The following is an 18,520-nucleotide window of genomic DNA, read 5'->3' as shown; positions in this document are numbered from 1 at the left end:
TCTTAAAAAAAAAAAAACAAAACATGGCAATGAAAACATATGATCCATGAACATATATTCAAAATTTTAGTTCCACCTTGGATATTTTAATAGTGTTGTTCTAGTTTATAGTAAGACTCTAATCTCATAAGATTGAAGATCTCACCAGTACCTGTGGATACAAGTTTTCCACAAAGGACAAAGTATCTGAAATATTTGTGTGGATGAAACAAGCAGGCACACTCTATGATGTAGAGAAATGAGCTAAATATAAAAGAAAACCTGAATCAATATTTATCAATTGATATTTTAAAAGTGAAGCACTGACTTAGGGAACTGGTAATGTCATAAGTTGCACGCTCAGTTGTGTTCGACTCTGTGTGACCCCATGGACTGTAGCCTGCCAGGCTCCTTTGTCCATGGGATTTTCCAGGCAAGAATACTGGAGTGGATTGTTGTTTCCTCCTCCAGGGGATCTTCCCGACCAAGGGATCAAACCCATGTCTCCTGCATTGGCGGGGGGATTCTTTACCACTGAGCCAGAGGGGCAGCTATGGGGTCACAAAGAGTCGGACACCACTTAACGACTGAACATGAGCATGAGAACGTCATAAGGGACTATGCTGTTACTTCATCATGGTATCTTTCCTTATGCTTTTGTTTGGATACTGTAATTATGTACAGACATTTAATGATCCCAAATAATATATGTCTCCTGAAATTAATGTCCCCTTATTTTAATTTGTCACTTTTCTGTGCTACAATAATACTTAACAGTAGATAGATAAAATCACAGTTGGAAAATTATATATTTTAAACAGGTAAAATAAACATATTAGCCAAAAGTTTAATTATTACATTAAAGTGTTTTATGAAAATCGTGCTTTACTTAAATAGTAAATAGTCTTCATAATGACTGACTTCTCTTGTCCTGTGTGTAATATTCCAGTTTTGTGTGTAAGACTGAGGCAGACCAGAAGTGCTATGAAAGACTGGAGGTTGAAACCCATACTGTGGTACTGACAAACGATCAGTTCAATTTGGAGTAATCAACTTCTATTCAATTCCTTCTGTGAATGTATCTTGAGCAGCAGAGTGGTCAGAGAATAGAGATAAATAAGGCTCAGACATTATCCTCAAGGGAACTCAAGATGTATATTCTGATGTTGACACTTGAAAGTGAAAGTGAAGTCACTCAGTCGTGTCCCGCTTTTTGCAACGCCGTGGACTGTAGCCTACCAGGCTCCTCCATCCATGGGATTCTCCAGGCAAGAGTACTGGAGTGGGTTGCCATAGGGGTGAATGAAACTGAAGTGGAGGGGACTTTTCTGAACTGAATCTTATGTATACAGAGGAATCTATGATGAAAGCAAAATACAAACTCTAAGTTACTCTATATAGGAGGCAGCAGGAGCAAAGACAAACAGCCAGAAAGCTCACGGGGAAGAAGGGGAATGCCAGGCCAACTGAGGCCAATTTGGATTTCAGGTGGTTTCAGTCATTGGCTCTATCATTTCCAGAAGAAGTTTACCGCAACAGACAATGATTTAGAGATTAGGGAGATAAGCCGCAGGATGAGTTTTAGTGAGACTTGTTAGAACAAGCTCAGTGGTAATGGGATTAGAGACATGTTACATTAGATTTGCCATGTAGTTGAGACTAAAAAATGCAATTATTATAAGTTCTCAACACAATTAACGTTGACTTATAGGACGGTGCTTACAACAGCCAGCAGTAATCTGTGGCCCAAGAGCCAAACCTGTCCCACCATCTATTTTTGTACAGTGCTTGAGCTAAGAATTATAGCTTTTAAATGGTTGAAATGAATAAAAAAATTTATAAGTGAAAATTATACAAAATTCAAATTTCATTGTGCAGAAATAAAGTTTTATGGAACACAGCTGTGTTCATTTTTGTATATATTAGCTGTACCTGCTCTTAAACTACAATGGCATAGCTGACTAGTTGCAATAGAAATCTAGAAATCTGCTACAGTTACTATGGGACCTTCACAGAAATCTGTTAAAGTTACTATGAAAGTGAAAGTTGCTCAGTCCTGTCAACTCTTTGTGACCCCATGGACTATACGGTCCATGGAATTCTGCAGGTCAGAATACTGAAGTGGGTGGCTTTTTCCTTCTCCAGGGGATCTTCCCAACCCAGGAATCGAACCCAGGTCTCCCACATTGCTGGAGGATTCTTTACCAGCTGAACCACAAGGGAAGCCTGCAGTTACTATGAGGCCTTCACCAAAAACTTTGCTATCTGTGGCTTAAGTAGTTAATAATGTATTGAGATCACCAGCTTTATAGACATTGTGCACATGTTCATTCAAAACAGCTCAATTGGATTGAGCAGATGAAACATTCCAGCTAAGAATATTAGCACTGCTTACCCTTACAGAAGGGGCTTCCCTCATAGCTCAGTTGGTAAAGAATCTGCCTGCAGTGCAGGAGATCCAGGTTCGATTCCTGGGTCAGGAAGATCCCCTGGAGAAGGAAATGGCAACCCACTTGCCTGGAAAATCCCATGGACAGAGGAGCATGGCAGGCTACAGTCCCTGGGGCTGCAAGAGTCAGACACAGCTTAGTGACTAAACCACCACCACCCTTACAGAGACTGGAGAGCGAGTTCAATATCCATTGTTAAGCAGTCCATGGTGGTAGTTTACATTGGCATTTGTTTTGGTAAACTTTCCTCTGGAGCACTGTGAGCCTTGTACGGTTCTCCAATGCTTGCCGTGAGGTTTATTTGAGATAGTATAAATACCTTTCCCCCCTCACATTTCTGTTAATGCTCCTGCTTTTCTTTTTATACTATTCTAGAAAATGACACATTGAGAAGTGATCATGATAATGCAACTCTGGACTTGCCTTCTGGCAATGTGGGGCTTATAAAAATATGCTGTGCTGTGCTAAGTCTCTTCAGTCGTGTCCAACTCTGTGTGACCCTATGGACTGTAGGCCACCAGGTTCCTCTATCCTTGGGATTCTCCAAGAACACTGGAGTGGGTTGCCATTTCCTCCTCCAGTGTCTCTTCCTGACTAAGGGATTGAGCCGGAATCTCTTAAGTCTCCTGCATTGGCAGGAGGGTTTTTTACCACTATATATAACCATATTTTTTGCCACATATATAACCATATTTTAACTGCTATGTTCACCTGTTACATTCACTGTTTAGTTAAACATGTCCTCAGTTGAAAAGAAAAATCTTAGAAAGAAAGAAATTTGATACCACTGAAGCTATTAGAATTTATCTAGTCTCTCTGAAGGTAGTTTTACATGAGGAGGTTCAGATAATTTTCGACAGACCCCAATCATAATTGGACAAGGGTTTATGTGCAGGAAGGGGTTATTTAATCTGTTGATATGTAAAATAGATTTATTCCTCTATTTTTTTTTTTTAGCACATTTCCACTGCATCTAATTTGGAGCAATTCAACACTGAGTCACTTGCAGAGGGAGCAAACCAAAAAGTAATTAAGAAACAGGGTTAATCAGCTTGAAAAGCAATGGGGAAGGGAAGAGATGTTTCCAATGACAAAATCTCAGTATTATGGCCATTGCCATTATTATTTAATTAAAATAATGATAATAATAATTCTTAATATTTGTACAATGATTTTCTACTTGGCAGCTCAAAGTAATAAAATATTTTATCATTTTTTCTCTCTAAGAGCTTATCAAGTTAGGAAGGGACTGTAGTTCTTATCCTTGTCTTTCATATGTAGAAAATAAGGGAGAGAATTGAATCTTCTGGTATCACACTGTACAATAAATAAGCTGGTGGTCAGAATCAAAAACATACTCTCTTAATTGTTTATTTAGAGTGTTTTTAATGGATTCTCTTGGTTTATTCTATGCTACCCCTATTATTTCCCTCAAAGCCACCGAATAAAGTAGTTTTGAGAGGTGAGAGAGAGGAACAGAAGACGCGGTAGTATCTCAAACAAGTTAGTGATAGGAACTCCATGAAAAGACATGTATATTAATGCATATATATGGAATCTAGAAAAGGGGTACAGCTGAATCTATTTGCGTGGCATAAATAGAGACGCAGGTGTAGAGAATGGACATGTAGACATGGGTGGGGAAGGAAAGGGTAGGACAAATGGAGAGAGTAGCATTGATATATATATACACTATCACGTGTAAAATAGTTAGCTAATGGGAAGCTGCTTATAGCACAGGAAGCTCAGTTCAGTGCTCTGTGATGACCCAGAGAGGATTGGGTGGGGAGGATGGGAGGGAGGTTCAAGAGGGAAAGGATACATGTATACATATAGCTGATTCACTTTGCTCTACAGCAGAAACTAACAACATTATAAAGCAACTACACTCTAATCAATTTTTTAAAAAGACATGTATAACTGTCCTCCTTAGTTTCTCTCTCATTTAATTTGAAAGCCATGATATTTCCTTTTAAAAAGAATCCATCATAAAAAATACATAAATTAAAAGTTGCTCACTTACCTTTGTCATTTCACTTCTTACTATTAAAAATTTTGTGTTTTTCTAATATACTTTTCTATGTACACACACATGTACTTTTATTATTAACATTTACAAAAGCCAAACATAGGATGCATATTATTCTGCAACAGTTTTTCATTAAAACAGTTCATTGGTCTTTTGTATGTTGATAAAGGTAAATACTACCTCATAAATTTAGTGGCTGCGTTTTAAAATTTTCTATCTCAATGAAAACTTATTGTAGAATAAATATAACTTCTGTCTTATATTTCACAATTTTACACGTTCGTTTGATGATTATACCAATTGTTTCCTACAATTACAAATTATATTCATCTAGCATGTGTTGAAATTAGTTATGAAGCCCTTCCCTCTGCGTATTCCCTCTAACATTTTGCCAATGTCTGCTGTACACATCTCCTTTCTTCTGCAACAAGTGAATAGCAAGCATTCAGGGATGGAGGGCCAGGAATCAGTTCATAAGCTTCTCAAGCATGTCTTCACATAAGAAATATGCACAAGTGGAGAAGTGTTTTTATACTTTAGTAATCGTCATTCTAGGAACAGGTGTTTGGAATCCCACTTAAATGAGAACTGGAGATGGAAGAGATTGGGGAGAGGAAGATAAAGTTTCCTTGGCTACAGCCCCATGGGGAAATCACAGAACCAAAGGAGGAGACCACGTAGATCCCTGGAGCCTTCACTACATCCCAGTGACTTCAGCAGGGGCAGAGGTCTGTAGTGATGACACTGTTGGCTTCTGTGACAGTGTTCCCAGTGAACAGGACATTGAGACAGAGTCAAGATGGGATAAAGATGTGCCAGCGACCAAAGTGATTACACCACTTCCTAGTCCTGTATCAAGCTTCCCTGGTGGCCCAGTGGTAAAGAATCCACCTGCTAATGTGGAGATGTGGGTTTAATCCCTGGGTCCAGAAGACCCCCGGAGGAGGGCATGGCAACCCATTCCAGTATTCTTGCCTGGGAAATCCCATAGACAGAGGAGCCTGGCGGGCTACAGTCCATGGGGTCACGAAAGAGTTGGATATGGCTTAGTGACTAAACAACAAGTCCTGAGTCACCAGGAAATGGAGTCCCCTTGATTTCTGTAAGCAACGATTATTTACTGTAAAATTCTTCACAATTTTCAAGAAGTTTTCACATTCCATTCATGATCTCATTCAGGGTCCTACAGTCAACCATATGCTTTAGATGGTGGGTGGCCTGTCACTTATTGCCAGATGGAGCAACTTAGTTCAGGGCCCAAATAACTTGTCCAAGCTGGTAAGGAAAGGGTTGGACTTGGAATTCTCTTTATTCTGAATCCATCTTCCAGGATAACCCTCTCCTTTCCCCCAGTTCTCATGTACCAGGCTTCTGTGGAGACAAGAACACATGCCTTGTTTCTTCCAGCATGATAAATACCCCAAGAAATAAAAAATAACAGCATCATGATTCAACAACTTGACCCACTCTGACTTTTCATTTTCTCTAACTTTTGAGTTTGTTCAGAAGCTGTTGTAACACAAGGGAATGGTAACTTTACTAATCAAACAAAAAGCAGGTTGATCAGCATTTTTCAGTAACATATTTTTGAAAGCAGAACAAATGGGAGAGGTTGAGGAAGTTGCATGCAGAGGGGATTTCCTGCAGCATTGCTAAAGTTTAGAGGTAAACATCAGTTCAAACACTCTGGCTATGTGTATCCTCGAAGTCTGTTTCAGAAAACTATTATGAGAACAGAATTAGGAGCTTTGCCTGGAACCTGGTATGGTTCAAGCTATAACATATATCATGTGCATGCTAAGTGATTTCAGTCGTGTTTGACTCTATGGGATCTTCCTGACCCAGAGATTGAATGTCTCCTATATTGGCAAGCAGGTTCTTTATCACTAGTGCCACCTATGAAGCCCCAAAGTTTAGGATTTAGGGAGTTCCCTGGTGGTCTATGTGTTTAGTCACTCAGTTGAATTCAACTCTTTGCAGCCCTTTGGCCAGTAGCCCACCAGGCTCCTCTGTCCATGGGAGGAATTCTTTTCCAGGCAAGAATACTGGAGTGGGTTTCCATTTCCTTCTCCAGGAGCTCTTCCAGACCTAGGGCTTGAACCTGCATCTCCTGTGTCTTTTGCATTGCTGGCAGATTTTTTACTCACTGAGCCATCAGGGAAGCCCTAACATGTATCATAGGCCATTTAAAATTCTATGATGGAAATAGGCTTTAAACATTTTCATAGCTTGTACAGTGCCTGAAAGTATCTTGCATGTGACCGGCTCAGTAAATCATAGCGAACTCTTACATTGCACTTGCTACATGCTAGACACTGTTGTAGGCACTTTACCTACAGTAATTCATTTAATCCTTAATGTTAATCCTCTGAGACTGGTGCTATCATTATCATCTTCATTTTTTGAGCAAGGAAACTGAGGCACAGAGAAATCAAATTACGGGCCTAATGTCAGGCAACCAGAGACAGGAATGGCTTCAGCAGCCTGGGATTGTGGTATGTTTTAAACCAAAACAGTACTCTTCCTTCTGAGTGTCCTAAATTAATTCCCCAGGAATATCTGTTTCACCTAAGGAGTGAGTGTGGTGTACATTATAATGTAATCCATCCGTTTGTTTTCTTTCTCAGGTCATCTGTGGTGAGGGCCAGGAAGAGGGCTTGTCTGGAGCCCTGGGTTATTGGCCTCATCAGCTTTATTTCCTTACTTGTCCTGGCAGTGTGCATTGGACTCATCGTTCATTATGCAAGATACAGTAAGTATGGGTTGCCCTGGCATCATGTGATTTACCTCAAATATTTCCTGATCTACGTTTCTGTTTTGATTTGTCTCAGGCTTATTCATTCATTACCATAATTTGTTCGCATGGATAGTTCAAAAGGATCTTTACCTGCTTTGTGACTCATTTAATCTGCATAAGCCAAAGAAGATTCTTCTATCTTTGATGTAGCAATGCTTCCTGCTGGGAATATCATGCTAGTTTTCATATTCACTGACAAGCAATAATCAAGTCTTAATTATGGGAAAATCGTAGGAAAGGTAGAGTCCAATGTTTGAAAAGGTTTGAGGTCATAGGATTTTAAATCATCTTGATTTGAAATAACACCAACTCATTGAAATCCTGACAGTTCAATAAACTATACAATCAGAGATTATAAACTGGCAGGCTCTATTCTGTACTAGTAAGTTGGAAAAATGCTTATAGCAGTATATGTTGAATAAATGTCTATTGTTGTTATTTTAAAATCATCTTGGGATATATTGCAAGTGATTAAAGAAGACAGGATATGCTGAGAAGGTTAATTATAAAGAGGTTCACTCTGTGGTAATCAGGTACCTCCCTGCTAGATGAACCATGAACACTGGTCTGTTATTAGAAAAGTCCCCAGGGTACTTCAGAACTGTTTTTCCAGGGCATAACAACCCTTCTGAAGTTTCCTTCTTACTGTCTCAGGTTTTAATTAGTTGACTCCATTTTGACCTATTAGTTTAATATCTCCCTTAGTAACTAGATAATGTGTTGATATTTAAGACCCTGTAACCAAAGAATCTAATCACATGATTCTAATTTAATTGGGAATTTGCAGAAGTTGCTTTCCTGTGAAGAAAGATGGTGATCTGTAAATTGGTTATCTTCTGCTAACAGACACAAATCCAATCTTTATTTCCTAAACAAGGTGGATTATTTCTGGGAAATTTAAAGAAAAAGTATTTAAAGATTTTTTTGAAGAGGGGATAGAATTTGCCTACATGCAGGTCTTTGAATTTGTAGTATCTGCATTTTGATAATTTCTCTGAAACATGTTTTTAATATAAAAAGAATAGCTAAAATAATTTTATAATTCTACAGCTCTGTTCTGAATATACTAAGTCTCATTATGCTGCAAACATCATTAGTCATCTCCATGGATGTCTAAGACTATGTTTATGCACTTTTGTATTTCTAGAACTTAGCAAGCTCCTGGCACATGTTAGATAATTAATGTTTCTTGAATGCTGAATGATGAAAATGAGTGAATCATACCTATGATATTTTCTTGGAGCATATTTAGGCTTGTCTGACTTAACAAGGAAGTCCTAGTAATGTTAGGGATCTCATTACTTCAGTGAGAGAAAATTTTCCTTAGTACTTCTTTGCCTCTTTCCAAGTCATGTATTATAAAGCTTACAAATTTTACTCATATACATACAATAAAAACCTGGTAATATTTCTTCAGTACCCTGTTCCTATATATCCTATTGTTGGGATGATCACCTGAGTAATATGGAACACACAACTTCCATTGCCCATGCAATACACCTGAATAAACAGTGATTGTTATGATATGTGTTGCTGTCATATTTGTCCCCTATCTTCTGTTTACAGATGTAACATAAGAACAGAGTAGATAAAGCACATGAGCGTTTAGGAGCTGGCATGCCTAAAGAACCAAAGTGAGCCAAACAAATCTATTGTAGAAACAGAAAGATAAAGATGGAGATGATCAGGCTTGGAAAAACATCATTTTGGCATAAAACCCAGGCAACGTAGAACTGTGTATTTAGTTTGTGTCTGGTGGCCTTTGGGACTATGTTTCTATCTCTTCAGTAACTTGAACAACAGCGGTATGTCTCCTATGAACATCACTGTGGGTTATAGAATCACCTACAATGACTAATTTCCTGTTAGAATATTATTAGCCAACTCATGTTCATTTTTCTTACTTTTCTGTTAACACTCTCTGGTATTTTTCATCAACTACACATGCCATATAATTCTGTCAACTGGAAATGTGCTTTGACACCTAGCAACCTATTTGACTCTATCAGGCAAATTAAAATATTGATTGTAGTAATTTGTTAATTTAGTTGTATCATATGAAATTGCTGATATTTGACCATTTTTAACTTATATAAATGGCAATTTCAAACAATTCAATCTAATAATTAAAAAAAAACAAGTCTAAGGATATAGAAGAGTATGTTCACCTCTTTTTTAGAACCTTACTATTCAATGTATGATTTGGTACCAGCAACATCAGCAGAACGTAGGGGCTTGTTAGAAATGCAGAGTCTTGGACCCAGCTTTAGACTGAAGGAAACTATTGGTCACTATTTCAATATATTACAAATCATACTTGAAATTGCGTATATTGTGATCTGTTTGCATTTCAGGTCACACAGGCCATTCAGGGCCAGGAAAGGAGGAAGGAAAATCCTCCCTAGACCCTCACTTAGGTAGCAAATGCTCAGGAGAGCTTGACCGTTCAGCACCATCCATCCCCTTTACAAATCACTACTCTTTCCCTAGGTCTTGTCCAAATCTGACCAGTGGCTTCCCTTTCTACCCCAACAAATCCTCAGGATGACCAGAATGATCTGGTAGAGTCTTTCTTTCTTTTTTTTTTTTTTGATAGCTCTCATGCATAACTAGAGATTTCTCCTATAGCTTCAGTGAGTGAGTTTGTTTTTTTCCATTTGAAGAAGCAGTGTATCATGAAAATGTGTGCTTTGGGAGTTAGATGTTAGGTTGAAACCCAATTTAATCTTTTCTGGCCATCATGCTGAGGTTGGACAAATGCATTTACATTTCTGAGACTACAGTCCTTACTGTTAGATGTGGATAACACTGCTTTCTTATGAGGGTTATTTTAAACTGAGTGAGACATGTGAATATGCTAGGGATACAGGTGTCTAATGTTAATTTCCTTTCCCTCTGGTGTTTAAGGGAGAGAAAGAATGAGAAGCAAGAGAGAAACTGAGGTTGAATGAGGCACACTCCATTTTCCTATTATAACCATACACAACAGTCTTGGTCACCATTGTATTCCTAATGCTTGGCACAGTCTCTCACACAAAACATAGTCAGCATTAATATTTCATTGGAAGAATCTTCTTAGCTCTGTGCTTGCTTCACGTAAAGGAGAGTAGAAGAAAAGCTATGCTGCATTAATTCTTCAGCAGACCAAAAACTTGGGCTGCTTGAACTGGATGCAGAAAGTGGAGACACTGGCTAAAGAAAAAAAAAGCCAATGCCTCTGGCTGGACGGAGAAAATAAATGGAGAGCCAAGGGAACCAGGTGAAACTATGTAGTGTCCCTGGAGGGTTACCAAGGTGGCAACTCTAGCTCCTTAAAATTCTATACACTGAACTCCTGGCATTTTAATCCCTACCTTCACTTCCTTCTTTAGCCAGAATAAATTTTATTATTCTAGAGTCCTTGCAGCCAGAATTGATGGGTAATTTACGGAATTGGGAGAAAGCTACATTTAAAAGATAAAAATGTGTTTGCTCTTGGGAAACTTCTGAATCTATTCAGAAGCTCAGACGGCCTGACTAGCTGCTTCTTGTGGTTTATTCAGAAATATCCATGTGACTAATTAGCCTACAGGAACACCGAGCGTTTTGTATGGATTTTACACTCTAAATCTTACAATGATTTTACACTCTAAATTTATAATGATGAATGTTGTTGTCTTTTATTTTTGAGATAACCATGAAGCTCAGAGCAGGATGATGGAGATGATCTGGGTGGGACATTTTTTTCTGTCTCAGTCTGTCTAGCAACTACCAAACAAGGAAATGCCTGATGCTTTACACACATCTGAGAAAAAGTATGATACATTTTTGCCTCTTTCCTTATAGATCAAAAGAAGACCTACAATTACTACAGCACATTGTCATTTACAAGTAACAAAGTATATGATGAGTTTGGAAAAGAGGCTTCTGAAAATTTCACAGAAATGAGCCAGAAAATTGAATCAATGGTAAGCATTTCCCCCCATTTCTAGGGCATTTGCTATCACTTTCTACCAAAATTTTTAGTATCCTAGCTTCTCAAACATCCATTCAACTGATCTTGTATATCTTTGCAAAATGGGGATAGACCCTACCTGAGAGATATAAAACAAAATTGACAATACATGATTTGGAGGAACTAAACCTAGAGACCTTTAGTCTTTTCTATTTGTCTTTCTTCTTACCCTTCTTTAGCTAGTGATACACTACTGATCAGCAGAGTCCAGAAATTCTGAGAATGTGAGGGTGACCCAAAATATGGTTGCTGTGTCATTGATTTCCTCAAGAAGAGACCTTTAGCAAAAGACACAAGATTGAAACTATTCAGACACATACTTGAGTAGTATTTTAGTACTAAAAAGTATCCAACCTTGGACAAGTTTTTGGTACATAAATCTATAGGAAATCCTTGGATATTCATCTTTATCCTTCGGTCATCAACATGTATCCTGAGGAATAAATGAAATATTTAAAATAGTGGAAAGCTAGGCATGCATGCTAAGTCGATTCAGTCATGTCTGGCTCTTAGTGATCCTTGCGGACCATAGCCTACCAGGCCCCTTTGTCTGTGGGATTCTCCAGGCAAGAATACCGGAGTGGGTTGCTGTGACCTCCTCTAGGGCATCTTCCCAACCCAGGGATCGAACCTGCATCTCTTACATCTCTTGCATTGGCAGGCGGGTTCTTTACCACTAGTACCACCTGGGAAAACTTAGCAGTATAGGCCAAAAGAGCAAGAGCCTGGGTGAAGACTTATCATTGTCAGACTACATAGAGAATAATTTGGAAGTTTCTTGATAGTCTGTGAGGTAATTAGTGAAATGATGTGATGAAAAGCACCCTAAACTAGGAGCTGGGACACCTACTTTTAGGACCATCTATTAGCCAGTGATGTGTCATTTGGCACATCTCTGTCATTCTGGAAAAAGTCCCTTATGTGAAAATTAAGCCACTAGACTAGAAAATTCCCAAACTGTTTTCCAATATCCTGAGAGAGAACAGAATGGCAGTGGTCCACCTGGAAACTGTCTGGTAAATAGAAGACTAAGGATTTGGATACTTTGCTGAGGAGAAGATCAAATCCTGGTTGAATTCATATTTGTAAACACCAAATCAGGGAAATATCAAATAAGCTCTTTTTAAGGAGATATATCTGCTTAAAGATATGTATGCATATATATATATATATATATATATATACACACATACATATTTTAAGAATATATATATAATATGTAATATATAATAAAGGAAAGGAAATGGAAGTAAATATATTAAGTAAAAATGCAACTATTTTTCTTGTTTTTTGTGCCAGTCACTAAATTTTGTATAACATTCAGACTGACTTAAACATAAAGGAATATAAATAGGACTCTAGTACTCTTCAAAACAAGTAATTTTGAAGATATTTGATTAAAAAAAAAACCTTTAAATTTATTTCCAAATGAATGCTGTCATTAGAGGGCTCAATTGAATTGTGCTGATTTGTTCATAATTTAAGTAATTGTCCTTGGGAACAAAGACTCAGAAGTCAAACAAAATGTAAGAAAGAATAAAAAGGCTCATTTTTTGTCATTTAGTCACCAGCTCTTAGTATCTGTGTTTGGTTCCTAGGTTGCTCAGTGGTAAAGAATCTGCCTGCCAAAGCAGGATACCCAGGTTTGATCCCTGGGTTGGGAAAATCCCCTGGAGAAGGAAATGGCAACCCACTCCAGTATTCTTGTCTGGAAAACCCCATGGACAGAGGAGCCTGGTGGGCTACAGTCCATGGCATTGCAAAGAGTCAGACACAACTGAGCAACTAACACACACACACCCATCAGCTATGTATCCCAGTTCATCTGAGCCTTCCTAAGAGCATCTTGAGTGCTGAATTGGGTGTAGATTATGACAGGATATTTGGTAACATTTTTCACTAGGTTTGAGAACCATGTGACACCATTATGCATTCATTCTGACAAGTACTAACCAAGCCTAACTCTGCTTCTGAGATCAGATGAGACCCAGTGTGTTCAGGATGGTGTGGCCATGGATTGAATTTATGACCTACCACCTGCCACAGTTTTTTTCATTTCCTTTGTCCACCTACAGTAAAAGTCTCTATCTCATAGTGTGAATACTTCTCTTGCTTTTCAAAACCCAGTCTGTTTACTCTCTTTTATCTCTTTCCGAGTATAGCACAGCAGACATCACTCCTAGCCCGCCTCCTATGGTTCCCCAGCTCATATAATTCTTAAGGCAGAGTTCAGTCAAAATCACTGAACAGAGTACGAAAAGAGACTCCTCAAGTTCAGCAATTGTGAAATGTTGGTCAGTGTGTTTTGTTTTTAAAAAAATGTTTTAAGCTTTGAATAGGTTTGCAGAATTTTAGAAAATTATCCTTGCTGACATATTTTGAATATTTTTGGAACAGGTAAAAAATGCATTTCATAAATCTTCATTGAGGGGAAAATTTGTCAAGTCTCACATTATCAAGTTCAGGTATGTAGATCTAAAATACTGACTTCTGATTATAATTTGAAACTAAAGCTGTTAATCTGGTCAGTAAAAAATAGTTTGAATTGTTCATATGTGATTTAATTTAACAGATTAATTTTGTATCTGTTCTGTGTTGTCGTGGGTTACAACGTGCCTTACTCATTCTTTGAATCCAAAAGAAAGAATTTGTAAGACGATTTTGAGGAAAAATGAAAGTGAAAGGCTCTCAGTTGCATCTGACTCTTTGCAACGGCCATGGATTGTATAGTTCATGGAATTCTCCAGGCCAGAATACTGGAATGGGTAACGTTTCCTGTCTCTAGGGGATCTTCCCAAACCAGGGATCAAACCCAGGTCTCTGCACTGCAGGCATATTCTAAGTGTTATCGGTGGCTATATTATAGAATTGGGTTTTTTGACTTGTTTGTTTTTTGGAAACTAGTTAGAACAAATAGGGACCTGAGCCACATCTCTTGGTTTAATAACAAATAAGCATCCTATGTAAAATAGTGTAGTAGAGGAGTTTTTTATTTTCTCTTCTTGGTACTCCTTCCTACCATATTTCTTTCCTTACATTTCACTCATCTGGTTTTTTTTTTTTTCCTTTGCTATAAATATTTAAGATCTCAGATCTGTTCATCAGTTCAGTTCAGTTCATTCACTCAGTTGTGTCTGACTCCTTATGACCCCAGGAACCGCAGCATGCCAGGCCTCCCTGTCCATCACCAACTTCTGGAGTCTACCCAAACCCATGTCCATTGACTCAGTGATGCCATCCAACCATCTCATCCTCTGTCTTCCCTTTCTCCTCCTGCCCTCAATCTTTCCCAGCATCAGGGTATTTTCCAATGAGTCAGCTCCTTGCATCAGGTGGCCAAAGTATTGAAGTTTCAGCTTCAACATCAGTCCTTCCAATGGATATTCAGGACTGTTTTCCTTTAGGATGGACTAGTTGGATTTCGTTGCAGCCCAAGGGACTTTCAAAAGTCTTATCTAATACCACAGTTCAAAAGCATCAATTCTTCAGTGCTCAGCTCTCTTTATAGTCCAACTATCACATCCATATATGCCTACTGGAAAACCATAGCGTTGACTAGACGGACCTTTGTTGACAAAGTAATGTCTCTGCTTTTTAATATGCTGTCTAGGTTGGTCATAACTTTCCTTCCAAGGAGTAATGTCTTTTAATTTCATGGCTTCAATCATCATCTACAGTGACTTTGGAGCCCAGAAAAATAAAAGTCTGATGCTGTTTCCACTGTTTCCCCATCCATTTGCCATGAAGTGATGGGAGTGGATGTCATGATCTTAGTTTTCTGAATGTTGAAGTTTAAGCCAACTTTTTCACTCTCCTCTTTCACTTTCATCAAGAGGCTCTTTAGTTCTTCACTTTCTGCCAATAAGGGTGGTGTCATCTGCATATCTGAGGTTATTGATATTTCTCCCAGCAATCTTGATTCAAGCTTGTGCTTCTTCCAGCCCAGCGTTTCTCATGATGTACTCTTCATATAAGTCAAATAAGGAGGGTGACGATATAAAGCCTTGACATACTCCTTTTCCTATTTGGAACCAGTCTGTTGTTCCATGTCCAGTTCTAACTGCATATAGGTTTCTCAAGAGGCAGGTCAGGTTGTCTGGTATTCCCATCTCTTTCAGAATTTTCCACAGTTTATTGTGATCCACACAGTCAAAGGCTTTGGCATAGTCCATAAAGCAGAAATAGATGTTTTTTTGGAACTCTCTTGCTTTTTCGATGATCCAGTGAATGTTGGCAATTTGACCTCTGGTTCCTCTGCCTTGTCCAAAACCAGCTTGAACATCTGGAAGTTCACGGTTCACGTATTGCTGAAGCCTGGCTTGGAGAATTTTAAGCATCACTTTACTAGCATGTGAGATGAGTGCAATTGTGTGGTAGTTTGAGCATTCTTTGGCATTGCCTTTCTTTGGGATAGGAATGCAAACTGACCTTTTCCAGTCCTGTGGCCACTGCTGAGTTTTCCAAATTTGCTGGCATATTGAGTGCAGCACTTTCACAGCAGCATCTTTCAGGATTTGAAACAGCTCAACTGGAATTCCATCACCTCCACTAGCTTTGCTTATAGTGATGCTTCCTAAGGCCCACTTGACTTCACATTCCAGGATGTCTGGCTTTAAGTGAGTGATCACACCATTGTGGTTATCCGGGTCGTGAAGCTCTTTTTTGTACAGTTCTTCTGTGTAGTCTTGCCACCTCTTAATATCTTCTGCTTCTGTTACATCCCTACCATTTCTGCCCTTTATTGAGCCCATCTTTGCATGAAATGTTCCCTTGGTATCTCTCATTTTCTTGAAGAGATCTCTAGTCTTTCTCATTCTATTGTTTTCCTCTATTTCTTTGCATTGATCACTGAGGAAGGCTTTCTTATCTCTTCTTGCTATTCTTTGGAACTCTGCATTCAGATGCTTATATCTTTCCTTTGCTCCTTTCCTTTTCACTCCCCTTCTTTTCACAGCTATTTGTAAGGCCTCCTCAGACAGCCATTGTGCTTTTTGCATTTCTTTTTCTTGGGGGTGGTCTTGATTCCTGTCTCCTGTACAGTGTTAGGAACCTCCGTCCATAGTTCGTCAGGCACTCTGTCTATCAAATCTAGTCCCTTAAATCTATTGCTCACTTCTGCCGTATAGTCACAAGGGATTTGATTTAGGTCATACCTGAATGGTCTAGTGATTTTCTCCACTTTCTTTAATTTCATCAACCATCAGTAAATAGAATCCAAGGCATAACATTTAAAGCAAAATACTATACGAGGATCTTAAAATAATGTATTATCTTCATACAAATTATTTGTAATTTCCAGAATAAAATAGCTGCTATTTCCAACAATGTTTCAATGACAAAAGCTCCAAGTTGCTCATCAGCCTATTATTTAGTTGCCCACTTTCTCTTGAAAATTCCATACTCTTTGATGTTCAAAATATTCCTTTTTCTTGGATCTGTATCTGCTTCTCCAGTTATCAAATTTTCATTCTCTCAAGGGGACTTCATTCACCCACATCCTGGTTTCCTAGGCTATGGAAATCCAAGTTTCTATTTCCAGTCTAAATTTATGTCCTGGTTCTAGAACTATATGCTTGCCCATGCACACTTCCATGTGGGTGTTTCACAGAAAATTCTCAAACTCAAGAAAAACTTAATTGTGCTAATAAGAAACCTGGAAGTCATCCATGCTCCTCCCTTTCTTGGGCCACTTGAACTTCATGAATAACTAAGTTCTATCAATTCTACAGGACTGGGGAAACAGAGACTTTTGGAGAACACAAATAAAACTCTGTGTGCACCAGGACCCAGGAGAAAGGAGCAGTGATATCATAAGAGAATGAGTCAGACTTGCCTGTGTGTGCTTGGGAGTCTCCAGAGAAGGTGTGGGTCAACAGTGGCCTGTCGAGGGGTCAGGGGAACTGACTACAACAGTTCTGGGAGGCTTGGCATGCTGGCATAAGTCATTTTGAAGGAGGTCCCATTACTGCCATTCAGTCACTCAGTTGTGTTCAACTCTTTGTGACCTCATAGACTGCAGCACACCAGACTTCCCTGTCCTTCAGCCACTCCTGGAGCTTGCTCAAATTCGTGTTCATCTACTCGGTGATGCCATCCAAACATCTCATCTTCTGTTGTCCACTTCTCCTTCTACCTTCAACCTTTCCCAGTTCAGTTCAGTTCAATTGCTCAGTTGTGTCTGACTCTTTGCGACCCCACAAATCTCAGCACACCAGGCCTCCCTGTCCATCACCATCTCCCGGAGTTCACTCAGACTCATGTCCATCGAGTCCGTGATGCCATCCAGCCATCTCATCCTCGGTCATCCCCTTTTCCTCCTGCCCCCAATCCCTCCCAGCATCAGAGTCTTTTCCAATGAGTCAACTCTTTGCATGAGGTGGCCAAAGTACTGGAGTTTCAGCTTTAGCATCATTCCTTCCAAAGAAATCCCATGGTTGATCTCCTTCAGAATCAGGGTCTTTTCCAATGAATCAGCTCTTTGCATCAGGTGACCAAAGGATTGGAGCTTCAGCTTCAGAATCGGTTCTTCCAATGAATATTCGGGACTGATTTCCTTTAAGATTGACTGGTTGGATCTCCTTGCAGTCCAAGGGACTCTCAAAAGTCTTCTCCAACACCACAGTTCAAAAGCATCAATTCTTTGATGCTCAGCATTCTTTATTGTCCAATTCTCATATCCATACATGACTACTGGGAAAACCTTAGCTTTGACCTTACAGACTTTTGTCGGCAAGGTAATATCTTTGCTTTTTAATATACTGTCTAGGTTTGTCATAGCTTTTCTTTCAAGGTGTAAGCTTCTTTCAATTTCATTTCTGCCATTACACAGCCTCAACTATCAGCAGAAAATTGGATTAAAGACTTAGTGAGCATAGCCTTGCCCACCAGAACAAGACCCAGTTTTCCCCACAGCCAGTCCCTCCCATCAAGAAGCTTGCACAAGCATCTTATCCATCAGAGGGAAGACAGAATGAAGACCTCAGTCATGGATCATAACCTTGCCTAATTCAATGAAACCATGAGTCATGACATGTAGGGCCACCCAAGATGGATGGGTCATGGTGGAGAGTTCTGATAAAATGTGGCCTACTGGAGAAGGGAATGGCAAACCACTTCAGCATTCTTGCCTCAAGAACCCCATGAACAGTATGAAAAGGCAAAAAGACATAACAGTGAAAGATGAAGCTCTCAGGTCAGTAGGTGTCCAATATGCTACTGGAGAAGAACTATTGCTCCTTGCAACTAAAGCAAAGACAAACCTAGACAGTGTA

At 39.1% G+C, this 18,520-nt stretch overlaps 1 protein-coding gene across 1 annotated transcript in view; it reads left to right on the top strand.

Moving 5' to 3' along the window:
- LOC120862187 (transmembrane protease serine 11E-like) overlaps window positions 1-18,520 on the top strand; it is a 52,306-nt gene that overhangs the window by 12,160 nt on the left and 21,626 nt on the right. Inside the window, exons 2-4 of the mRNA XM_040238305.1 lie at window positions 7,094-7,210; window positions 11,081-11,202; window positions 13,647-13,714. Coding sequence (XP_040094239.1) covers window positions 7,094-7,210; window positions 11,081-11,202; window positions 13,647-13,714 — 307 coding nt within the window. The remainder of the gene's footprint in view (window positions 1-7,093; window positions 7,211-11,080; window positions 11,203-13,646; window positions 13,715-18,520) is intronic.

This window comes from Oryx dammah, unplaced genomic scaffold (genome assembly GCF_014754425.2).
Source record: "Oryx dammah isolate SB20612 unplaced genomic scaffold, SCBI_Odam_1.1 HiC_scaffold_3, whole genome shotgun sequence".
Taxonomy (NCBI): domain Eukaryota; kingdom Metazoa; phylum Chordata; class Mammalia; order Artiodactyla; family Bovidae; genus Oryx; species Oryx dammah.
The sequence above is the reverse complement of the archived record's forward strand: the minus strand, read 5'-3'. Positions and strand labels throughout refer to the sequence as shown.